The 12,611-nt window shown below is 40.1% G+C and overlaps 1 protein-coding gene across 1 annotated transcript in view; it reads left to right on the top strand.

Moving 5' to 3' along the window:
- gabrb4 (gamma-aminobutyric acid type A receptor subunit beta4) overlaps positions 1-11,965 on the top strand; it is a gene marked incomplete at both ends in the record, with an annotated part of 51,389 nt that extends 39,424 nt beyond the window's left edge. The window contains 6 exons of the mRNA XM_083927538.1: positions 3,002-3,084; positions 6,683-6,820; positions 8,875-9,027; positions 10,364-10,620; positions 11,254-11,343; positions 11,612-11,965. Of these exons, the coding sequence (XP_083783664.1) occupies positions 3,002-3,084; positions 6,683-6,820; positions 8,875-9,027; positions 10,364-10,620; positions 11,254-11,343; positions 11,612-11,965 (1,075 nt within the window). The remainder of the gene's footprint in view (positions 1-3,001; positions 3,085-6,682; positions 6,821-8,874; positions 9,028-10,363; positions 10,621-11,253; positions 11,344-11,611) is intronic.
- Between the last annotated feature and the right edge of the window lie 646 nt (positions 11,966-12,611).

The raw sequence follows: 12,611 nt of genomic DNA, 5'->3' as shown, positions 1-12,611 counted from the left end.
TGGTAAAGAGCCCAGCCCGACCCAGCCCGAGGATAGTGGTGAGAAATGTTGAGTTTGGGTTCGGGCAGAGAATCTAAACTCTAGTTGTATTGCATATCTCTCACTTAAAATGTTTTCAGAAAAGTATATTTATATAGTGTTTACCTAAAATGAGAACACATGTTGAACAGTCGAGTCAAAACCAGGCACCACCTCCAACTGGACTGCCTTGGGCTCTGACACACCTTTCTGTTTCAGTTTGACAGAGTTGGTGGATCTCTACCATTACTAGGCTCTTAATAAGAGTATGTTTTGCATTGCATTTGCATCGGTGATTCTCAAACTTTCTGTGATAACGACAAAACATTACAATCCTACTAATATATACAGTATATATCATGTGTTAATCTACAAAGTAAACAGCCTGCTGAGTGTCGGACTGCAGTGCTCAGGTCTGAAGCTGCTGCTGCTGCCCATCTCTGGTGGGACTGTAAGTTGCTGACCTACATCTGCTGACATTTCCAAATCCCAGTCCCTCGCTGTGAGCCTTCCCAACTTGTGCCTACTCAATGAGGATTCTCTCCCGACTTGTTAACTGTCACATATAAAGTCGATTTTATTCATCTTGGGGTTTTTTTCCTCTCTGCCAGGGGGTAAAGAATTCATTTCTGTCCATTATTCCGAGCCGCTGCTGCCAGGGTTTCGCTGCTTCACTGTGCTTCCATGGGTATTGTCTTTTAAGAAGAGTAACTGTGTCTTCTTGACAGGATATGTCTTCCTGTTTATGATCACGGAGGACACAAGACTGTGCTACAGCTTTAGGTTTCAGGCAGCACATTTTTTGTTATTATAATAATATATTATGCAAACTACTGTGAGAACTGTAGTTTCTGGCACTTCATTATTGGTTCAACCAGGAAATGGCTATGGTGGGGACTTGGTTTCAAGGGAATCATATTTTCCAGGGACTGCTGCACATTGTTAAAAGTTGCTTGTGATTGTGAATTGATTCAAAATTACTAGGGTTGCTTGAGAAAAATAATATATATTTGGGATAAAATAAATATGTTTGTTACATTTATTAAGTTTGGTACATAAGTTGAGTTAAGTATATGACATAGGTTAATTATGTCACATAAACAAGACAACATTGACCCACCTTTCCAACCTGACCTCCTCCTCACACGGACTTTTGCGGACTTTGATTTGAAATGTATTCATGATACGTCAAAGAAAAACTGAATTCAGGACGAGATATGCTTCCCTCGAAACACAATTAATGATGCAGTTTTGTTGTATGGGAAATTAATTGTGAGGAGAAAGAGCTGGATCATACATGAAGACACTTTAATTTATTGCCAAAGTTAGATCATTCTAGATTAATTCACATTAGAGATTGTGTCTTTTTTTCTATTTGTATAATTGCTAGTAAGTTGTGTGTGTATCAAACCGAAGTCCACTACTCGTCGCCGTCGCTTTTTTGCCTGAAAAATCGTAATTGCCAAGTAACCTTTCCTATTAATGTAATTAGGCCTGATGTTATCTCCCCACAGTTAGCCCTGGTGTACACTCAGAGCAGAGGAGCGCTGTGAGGCAGCAGCAGGGAGGTGCAGTACAGTAGAGCCCAACAGAATGCAGTGTGAGCAGCTTAATGCTTGTGCAGCAGAATGCAGCTCAGTGTCATTGTGAATAATAAATATATACCTGTCACACATTTTGTTTATGTATTATTTTTCTTTACCCTTCTGGTGCCTCCTGCTATCATGGACCCAGAGGTGCCATATGCTTGTGTGTTAATCTGGCCCAATCAGCTTTAGGAGAACATATTTTGTTTTCCAATTAGCCGCCGTGAGGACTCTGTTCACGTCACCATGACCAATTTACAAACTCTGTGTTAAAGCAATATATTTCCAATGCAAACAGCTTATTATCTGCTGTTGTGCTAATTCTAGCTACCGTATATGGCTGTGTACATTTGCTTACAGCATCTATGTAAAACCACAGACTGTCGCAACATTGGTGGCTTTGACTTAAACATGATTGATAATGTATCCAAAATGTGAAACGTGCTTTAAAGGGTAAAACGTCACATTACTCTGTGTCAGAAGCCACCAGCTTGTTCCCCTGTGAACGTGCTGGTGGCTTCTGACACCGAGATGATGAGCTGAAAATTAATTTTTCTATTTCATTTACACAGGAGGGCAGTATGCGAATGAAAGCACGTATGATGAACACATAGCAGCTGGTATGAACAGCAGACATGTAATTACTAAAATGTGCTGCACCAGTAAATATTTCAGTTAAATGCCAAAGAGCCCTACATGTGTAATTTGTAGCCAAAGCTGTTTTTCCTGGGCTACTGGATTTATTGATATTAATAAACTGCTAGGCATACATATTTTCTAAAGCTACCTGGCAGAAATGCATATCTGGGAACTAGCAATAAATAACGTGCATTGACAAAATCGCAGATGCTGAGCAGTTAGTGATCCATATAAAAGGAAATACTTCTCCAGACTACTCACAGAAACATAAAGAATAAATCATATTTAAGAGTCTCTGGGAAAGGAGTAAAATACTGTGGAAAATGCTCTCAAAGACAGACTATACCTTTTAATATAAGAGAGCAATGGTTTGCCACATCTACCCAGGCAGAGTCTTCAGCTCCCCATGACCCTGAAGCATGGATATGCTGCACAGTTACATACCTTCAAATGCGATATCGGCAAAAAGTCTTCTCTATAATCCAAGTTTAAAAGCTAGTCGTGAATTATTGAACCGCTGCAGGGCTTTCATGATTTCAACAAACAGTCACACAATTACTACTCTGAAAGTGCGACTTGATTAAGTGTTGGTCATACTGGTGGTTCACCGTAGTGCACAACATATTAATAAGTTCATCTGTTACACACCGTGACCTCTCTCTGATCCTTTTCCTTCATTTGTGGAGAAACATTAGACACAGTTCTCAGTGTTTTTGTCTATACGCGTCTTTATAACATTTTCTACCTATTTGTCTTAGAATAACCACCACCGCTGCTTGCATGATGGACTTGAGGAGGTACCCTCTGGATGAGCAGAACTGCACCCTGGAAATTGAAAGCTGTGAGTATTATTCGACTTGTTCTCTCATCACATAGACCCTTACATTGAATTTACAACCACTTTCAAAAGCAATAAGCATGATTGCCAGAGAGCCGTTTGTACTGGGTCATCTTCAAATCATTGCGTCACCTCAAAAAATGACACATAATTAAGTCGTTTATTCTTTTTTGTGGTAGATGCATTTGTGTGAGATAATTTAGAGGTGGTATTAGTGAGATATTTGGCATCTTTCCCAGTGTGTGCCATTTATCAAATGTTTGACCCCTGCAGTTGATGACTGGCTTGAGAAATAGTGAAGAAATCACAGTGCTTGCTGATGTGCATTGATTACTATTCCTTCAGTGTGACAGATGGATAGGGCCACCACTGGATCTTTGAGTGGTGAAGGCAAAGTGATAACATTAATATTAGAGACCTCACTCCACCCTCAATATGACTCTTAAATCCTATATTACTCAAGTGGAATACGATGTCTGAATAAACACCCAACACATCCACAATAATCATTTTAATTAATAATATACACATGTGACACTTATGGGACACATATCTAAGTACCAAGGAAGTAATAATTAGTTATTGGTTAAGTGTCATTTGATTAATCAGGAATGATTCATTAAGGAAGTGATCAGCATGTAGTCCAGATAATTGGTCTCTAAGATAGTATCTAGCAGTTGTTCTTAAATACAAATCCATTTTCCTTAGTTCAGTGATTCATTTGTTTTCTTGTAGAGAGTTAGAACAGTCTGGATTAAACAAACATGACGTAACGTGTTAGTTACTAATCTCTAGAGGTGCTGGTAGGTGGTTGGTGTTTCCTTTGGAGAGGTTTCCCCCTGTTTCCACTCTTTATGCTAAGCTAAGCTGACATTCTCCCGGCTTTAGCGTTATATTTTACTTACAGATTTGAGAGTAAGGAGAGTGGTATTTAATCTTCTCATCTAACTCTTCGCATGAAAGTGAATTCTCAAAAGAAGTCTCAATGTCTCAAAATATTCAAGAACTGTCCTCAGCAAAAACACGGCTTTATAGTTTGTTTGTGCGAGCGGATAATTCCAGCCCATATTTACATTTGTTGTTGGGCGCTGACCTCTAGTGGCTGAAATAATTATGGGAGCAAAGGAGTGAGTCAGGTGACATAGTATAAAGATCACCAAAGGTCGCTCAGAGAGGAGGTCACGGTGGATGTTTGGGTCAAACGAATACAGGACGTTCACCCAGGAGAGCATTCGGTGTGAAGTAAAAGTCAACCAACGTAACTACATTAATACCTGAGCACGTCACACACGTAAATACATCGTGGACTTACCTTCTAAATAAATGTACTTATCTTGAGCCAAACCATAATCTTTTCCTAAACCTATCCTTTTAAATTTGTTGCCTAAAGTTTCATATTTATTTCACAACGTCACATAAAACGGCCGTATACAGGTATGTTGTACGTGTTAAGATTTAAGAACATCATGGGATGCAATTTTACATGAAGATATGGAAGTAAACTGGTAGCTTGACTCAAAGAACTGTTGTGTGTATCAGGTATGTATACATACATAAGAAAATAAGACTTATGACTACATGATAGCACACAATATTATTTAATGAAGTTTCACGTCTTTCTTTTTCCAATGCTTTAATTTAGATAAATCAATATCCAGGAGAAAAATGTGCTAGTGCTGTAATTAAAAATTGCATTGGCTTGATCATTTTCATCGACCACTCCATCAATCAACCCACTTGCTCAATACAGCAGATATTTGTGGTTCTTGTTGATCAAGATAAAAGTGCAGAGTTTTGACCCTCGGGGACATCAGTAGGCAATGAAATATGGATATGCCTTGAATAAAAAAAGTTGCAAGAATATCTGCTGTTTGCGCTCATGGAATGCTCTGCACTAGTGGGAGTCATGCACATTAACCATCAGTTTGATTGATTAGGCAGGCAGTTGTTTCAATTTCATGGACAATGTCACATTTCCCTACCCTATAACCTCACAGGGAGATTTAATGGTAATGAATCTTGGTCCCTTAGTGAGTTTAATGCCACCCAGGTCTGGACGTGTGGTAGTAGAATGTGAATTGTAGTATCACTCCCCGGACTGAGAAATTGCTCTGCAGTGAATGCATACTGGCCTATTGACATAAATCTACTGCTGTGGTCACTTTCAATTGCACTGCCAGTTGAGAATGTGTGGGAGCGCCATACCAAGCGACACATGTTAATAAATATTCATGCGGCAGATAATGCATGCAGTGATATAGCTCCATAGGCGTCTGGACACTGGAGCATTTGATTGCAGGCCTGCTACGCCCACTGTTAGGTTCATAAGGCAGTTATCATCTATTCACATGGTAACGGTCGCTGTTAGCTTGGTCATGACCCCTTATTTGACAATAAGAGTCCTAAAAAAAATAATAATGATAACCCTAAGCCTAATAATAATGAGAGTCCTGTTGTGAAAGTACTTGGTTAGACTTAGGAAAAGACTTTGGTATAGGTAAAAAAAAGACTGTTTGGCGCGGCCGGTGGCTGAGTGGTTAAAGCAGTCGCCCCATGTAAAGAGGCTGAAGGTCGTGGAGGCAGCGGCCGGGGGTTCGACTCTGAGCTGCGGCTCTTTGCTGCATGTCTCCCCCTCTCTCTCACCCCATTTATTGTCTGACCTGTGTAATAAAAGGCTTGAAAACTGCCAAAAAAATTTAAAATATGCTGTTTGTTACATAGCTTATGTTCATGCCGTTGGTTAAGAGCGTTACGTAAGGAATGCTACATAAGAAAGTTAACTTACATAGCTTACGACGTAACGTAATAAAAGTCAGACGTTGACTTTTGGTTTCACACACGACACAAACAGTCAGACGCAGTCAAACAGGTCTTTGTCTGACCCTTAAACCTACCCCAACCTTCCTCCTTAGACGGACTTTTAGTCTTTATACTATTCCCTAGCATGTTGCTCTTCACACTAAGTCCAGCAGTTGCTCTGAGTGTCTCATATTGACCCAAATGGTTGGTCCAGCTTACCAATAGATGACAACTGCCTTCTGAGCCAACTAGGAGGCAGAGTAGGCCATACTGCCTCATCTATAGTAGTGATAAGTGATCAGGCCCACTCAGATGGCTTCCTGCAACAGTTATGCAAATATACAAGTATAGTATTGCCATGTGATACATAGTGTTAGGACTATAAAGAACTGTCAGTTTTAATAAAACAAATGTTGTAAATTTGTTGAATTTTTTTGTCAATTTCAATAAAAATACACGTTTCATCACAGTAACAGTTGTGGACATTGACAAATCTGACTCTGATTACTGGGTGCTGTTCAACAAAAGGTAGATTAAAGTGTCCAGGAAATACCAATGGGAGAACAAAAAAAAATGCCATGTTTAAGTTGTGTTATGTATGTCTTTTTTTTTGATTGGTTAAGATTAAGATGATCACAATGTTAGCATGGCCCGGAATCTTTCAATGCAATGACCTCCAAAAGTCAACATATAAAGATTCTGATATATGACATATTGAATGTCTGTTTCTTCACCATACTTACACCGCACATGTTTTACACCCCCCCCCCCCAACCCCGAATTTTCCCTGACCTTGACACAGATGGATATACGACAGATGACATCGTATTCTTCTGGCAAGGAGGAGACAGCGCCGTGACGGGCGTTGACAAGTTAGAGTTACCTCAGTTTTCCATTGTAGACATCCGCTTGGTGTCCAGGGAGGTCAGGTTCACTACAGGTAAGGCTGTGGAAAACGCTTCTAATTAGGCTGAAATTGTCCTGCACACACAGAATGATTCAGTCCCCACTGTGGGTTCTGTGAGTGGGGGCATCAGTAAATACGTCACTGTCACTGCGGGGAATACGATTATATTTAGGTTGTGCAGGAAGACAATTTCCTTTTCGGTGCAGCAGATTGTAGGTGGTCATTTCCACATATTTTTTTTAAATCTGCACTGACTTGCAAAAAACAAAGTGCAACTGATGTATCAAATGTTGTCTAATGATAACTTTAGTCATTTTTCTCTCACATATTTCACCATCAGTGTTCTTATTAGAATCAGAACTTCTATTAAGCACAATACCAGGAATTGAATAACACAAGTTTGGGATGCTTTCCTGAGTACTTCTGTTTTGTGCAACTTTATACTTCTACATCGGCGTGAGCTTTGGAGGTGCCGGCTGTTGGCAGATTTTTCTTTACCTTTGGACAGCCAGGCTAATCGTTTCACTCTGTTTCCAGTCTCTATGCTACGCTAAGCTAACTGTCTCCATGCCTGACAGACACAGACATAAGCGTAGTATTGATCTTCTCTGGGCAAGAGAGTGAATAAGTGTATTCCCCAAAATGTCAAACTGTTCTTCCACCACTGACTGAGACATGTTAGGAGGATTGCCCCCAAAATTTTAAAGAAGAATATCTTTATTTGTTTAAATCCAGATAAGGCCAAAACTGATGTGTCAGTAATTTTATTTCAGGTAACCCCAGCTACCAAAAGACAAATGTCAAATTCCGGTGTAATTCTAATGTGGGACTTTAATGAAACCCGTGGACATTTTGTCGCCACCATTAATCTAGGACCTACTTGGGTGATCTAAGCCACTAGTCTCAGATTTGATGAAGTATGTATGCTAAGGTATATTGATTCATTAAAAGATTTACAGGAACCTGGAGATGATGAGGTCATTCATCATTGTATGTTCCCCATAGCAAATAGCCTTTTAGATTAAAACCATCATGCTTATCTGAAGCCTTTTTTCTCTGGTGGCATATTGGAAATAAAACTGTAGATAAAATACATAGAATATAATTTAAGTATATTTCGAGCGATTTGTATTGTTTCCAACCTCGTATATTTCTAGTTGTAGCTGAAGCAGAGAGATCCTGCCTTGATGTTTATAGAGCTGTTTGCATCAGCATTGTATTGTTGTGCTTTTAAATTAATTAAATTAAAGATCAATTCATGTCATGGCACAACCAGCTGATATTTTAGAGTAAAATGTGCAATGGAATGAGTTACCACCTTGCACCCACATATTGTCTATTTTCCCTCCTCCTGAGTTGCAATTATGCCCCTCTAAAATACCCTTTTGGTAATGTTTAGAGGACAGAGAAAGTGTGAAAGAAAAGCAGTGCAGCTCTCTGTGACAATTCTCAGAGGGATGCTGGAGCTGCCTGCTGAGATAGGGGGTTGCAGAAAAATCTGCCGTGTTTGCGACTTTCTGCCATGTTTAATTGGAATCGAACTTGTCCCTGGAAAGGAATCCATCGCTTTGGGGAAATTAAGTGCTCCATCTGAACAAATGGAGAAATGACTACCCTGCGCGTTGTCAAAGTGCAGACTTTGGAACTCTTAAGTTGTGCCAACATTTCCCCCCTTCTCTCCTTTTTTCAATGAGGTGTTTTCAATCCTCCCAGGCTGTTTTCATTCACTATTGGTACATATATGTATGGAAAGTAGTGCACCCTAATTCATATGTAATCCACATATTTATTACTGTCGAAATAACATCTGGCACAAAGAAGAAATTCAGGTGACGTGGTATAAGAGCACAAAAATCTACTGAGGAGGGTCGGGGTGGTGGATTTGTTCCAAAACACAGGACTTTTACCGGGGGGGCTGAACTGAACTGAACGGTTATGGTCAGCTACCGGTCGCTGTTTCACTGCGTTAAATAGAACGTTATATGTTGTGCATAACTTTTTCTAAGATATCCTACGGACTTGTTGAGAATATGTTGCTCGGCCCCTGCTCTTTTCTCAAACTATCACTCCATCCTTTCCCCTTACAGGTTCATACCCAAGGCTTTCGTTGAGTTTCAGGATTAAGAGGAACATTGGATATTTCATCCTGCAGACATATATGCCCTCCATCTTGATCACTATCCTCTCCTGGGTCTCCTTCTGGATCAATTATGATGCCTCTGCAGCTCGGGTGGCCCTGGGTAAGATACATCCACCGCTGCATTATTAAACATCCAACTGCCCCCTGTTAAAACCCAGTGATTACTACCGGAACTAACAACGTGTGGCTGTCACATGTTCAGTGTTACATTATCTGCATTTACTGGCACATGAAGCTATCAACTTTATTCAAGTCAACAACAAGACTCACTAATTTGTTTATGATATTTAATACATTCATGTTACTGTGCATGACAAAGACAAAAAACGGACATTTATGAGGAGTATTTATTTCTATGATCTAAAAGAATCTAAAAATATTAGCACATGAACAACTCTCTCCCTAATCCAATGACATTAGTCCCAGTACATTTCTGTCTCAGTACTGAGAACAACACAACAGAATAAAACTAATTTGGGTATAAAAAACAAAATCAGTCTCCCATTCATTATCTATGGAGCAGCTCCAGACTTTATACCTGATGACCTCACATGTTTGAGACTTACTTCTCTAGTTTCTGGCTTTGACAGAGAGCAGCTCACGTTCACAAACATTGATTATACTTTCCTAGGCCATAAAAAAAGCTAATTGGAATCCACCTCCTCTTTAACTTGACAGCAGTCTGCACTGTAAACAAACAAAGAGAATGTAATTTAACTTCCTTGTGTATTGGATAATAGCGCAATTGGCTTAATCACCAAGCAATAAAATATCCAAATTATTATGTAAAACTACATTAGTGGTGAAATGTAACTCAAGAACTTAATTTAGGTGCAATTTTGTTTTGAATTTTCCAATTTCTGCCACTTTATACTTCTGCTCCACTACATTTTAAAGGCAAATGGTGGACTTTTTACTGCACTGCATTAATCTTACACCTTATGTTCACCTAGATTTCACATCCAAACTGTAAGATTATTGTCCAAAAGTGAAGCATGGCCGGGACTTCGATAACGCCCTCGGTTTCTGACATATTTTGTCTTCACTTCTGTACAGTGGGAGGACGTGGAGAGACCTCGTCCATCTTTTTTTACAGTCTTTGTCTTCACTTTACCATCTGCAGCTTATGTGCCTATGCATCAGTAGTACTAATCAAATAATATGACTTATGATAATGTATATATACACTGATAGGGGCCAATATGTTGCTCAACGACTACTTTACAAATTTAGAATGCGGGACTTTTATTGCAGTATTTTAACTTTTACTAAATGATCTGAATCCTTCTTCCTCCTCTGAGCTACAGTAATGTTGGTCAGATGACGTCAGTGAAATATAACTTGTGTCCATAACTTCTAATAACTATAACTATAACTAATATAACTTCTGTGTATGACGGTGAATTCTTTGTGTCTGTGTGTGCTGCTGTACTCAGGTGTGACAACGGTGCTTACCATGACAACAATTAACACCCACCTTAGGGAGACTCTCCCAAAGATTCCGTATGTGAAAGCCATCGACGTCTACCTCATGGGCTGTTTTGTGTTTGTGTTCCTGGCCCTGCTCGAATATGCCTTTGTAAATTACGTGTTCTTTGGCCGGGGCCCTGCGCAACAGAAGAAAATCAATGAGAGGCTGAACAAAGCCAACAACGAGCGCACGAGATATGAAGAGAAGCGCCTGAGGGAACAGGTTTGCATCTTCATCTGCTACCTCTCTTTTACGCACTGTCAGTCAGGGTTCAAGTACAAAACAGCTATGTTCTCCACATAAGATTTCTAGCCATAGTCATTTTATCCACAGACACATATGCTCGTATTCCCTTGAGTAATCTTCCAGAAGCATACTGATGCCACCACAACCCAATATGTATTCACCAACCATCATCCATTGCTTCTACCTCAAGCACTGACTGCTTTTTATCGAGCGTAGCCCTTTTCATTGAGATAGCGATTCATCTAGCTCAACAGTGGTGTTAACATTCTCATTTCCTATTTAGGTTGTTGTCTATGTTTATGATGTAGGCTTCATTTATTCTCACTCTGCTGCCTTGTATTTTCCACCTAAAGGAGACAAAATATCACAATGCACAATGAAAAGGCATTGGTCATTTTATTTGGCCCTGGCAGATGCTGAAGTGGTCAGAATGAATGAAGCCCCCCTCCTGTTTTTCGTGTGTGAAGTACTAAATGCTATGCTTATTCAAGGCTGTTTACTCTTAACTTTATGTCTTATGCATTGTGTACTCTTGAGAAAAATGTGCTTATTTGCCAGAATTTTATAGCCGTTTTAATGTTCTCTTCATTTTTTCTTTCACATTGCAAGGACTCCATTTCCGTGCCGTTTCAAACCAACACCTTCAGGTCATTTACACAGCGAAGAAATCTGTATCTCGAGGAACAAAGAAAAGTTGGGGTACATGTATTTAGAAATCATATCAGCTGTAGGCCAGCCCTCACAGTAAAGTCAGATAATTAAGGCTGTTCAATTACTTGTGTCACTGTTTTTGCTATTTGTTAACAATTTCTGCAAGAAATGACATTCCATATCATCCCTGCATTTTGACAGCTTGGGGGATGGGTGGGGGGTTTAATATAGGTTTCATTATTGAGGGAGTTTGGGGCTACTGCTCGACATTTCAGCCCCTGCTGACTCTCGGTTTCTTTCCCCCCTGTCCTCGCAGGTGGATGCGTATGGAAATATCCTCCTCACAACACTGGAGATGAACAACGAAGTGATGCCTTCTGACGTGGGAAGCAGCGTCAGTGACTCTCGGAATTCAGTCATGTCCTTCGACAGCTCCGGGGTCCAATTCAGGAAGCCCATGGCGCCCCGAGATGGCTTCAGCCACCACTCGCTGGATCGGAGCGCCATGCGGAGCCGGGCCAACTGTCGGCTACGACGACGCTCCTCCAAGCTCAAGTTGAAAATCCCAAACCTGTCAGATGTTAGCACCATTGACAAGTGGTCCCGGGTCATTTTCCCTATCACCTTTGGATTTTTCAACCTAATCTACTGGTTGTACTATGTGAATTGATGTGCATCCCACTAGGAATCATGGGCCATATTTTGAGAGCACATTAAATTGGCTTTGATACAGTTACAAAATATGTATACACATATACAAGTTGAACATATGTATATGCATATTTATATATATTATATTTATATATACACGTGTGAAGTCTGAAGGACCTTTCTGCTGTACAAAGTATTAATAGGATGACTTGAATGTTTAAGAATAATTGTGAGAGAAGAATTTCAAGGCTTTGAGTTTCTTTTCCTCTTGAAAGAAAGAAACAAACAAACAAACAAACAAACAGACAAACACAAGATCCTCCCCTGGGGTTTTTGGAACTAAAGACTGCATGATATTTTTGCTAAAAAACAACCATCACCAACAAGAAAAAAAGAGAAAGTGAAAGCTCTTGAGAGAGAAAAGATGTCTCAGAGTCCCATTGACTTTTTATTGATACTTATTGTAATCAAAAATCCTCTACTGCAGCTCATAAAATCAGTGGTGGCTCGTCTGTTCAGGCATCAGCTGAGTGAGACCCCCCCCTCCCTTCCTCCGCCGCCCTCACCAAACCCCCCCCCCCCCCACGTCCCCGCCCATCGCCCATGGATAACATGCACGGAAATCTCCGGTTCTACTATGTACAGCAACCTTGTTTGGATTATGT

The sequence above is a fragment of the Echiichthys vipera genome (assembly GCF_963691815.1).
Source record: "Echiichthys vipera genome assembly, chromosome: 14".
NCBI classification, from domain to species: Eukaryota; Metazoa; Chordata; class Actinopteri; order Perciformes; family Trachinidae; genus Echiichthys; species Echiichthys vipera.
The sequence above is the reverse complement of the archived record's forward strand: the minus strand, read 5'-3'. Positions and strand labels throughout refer to the sequence as shown.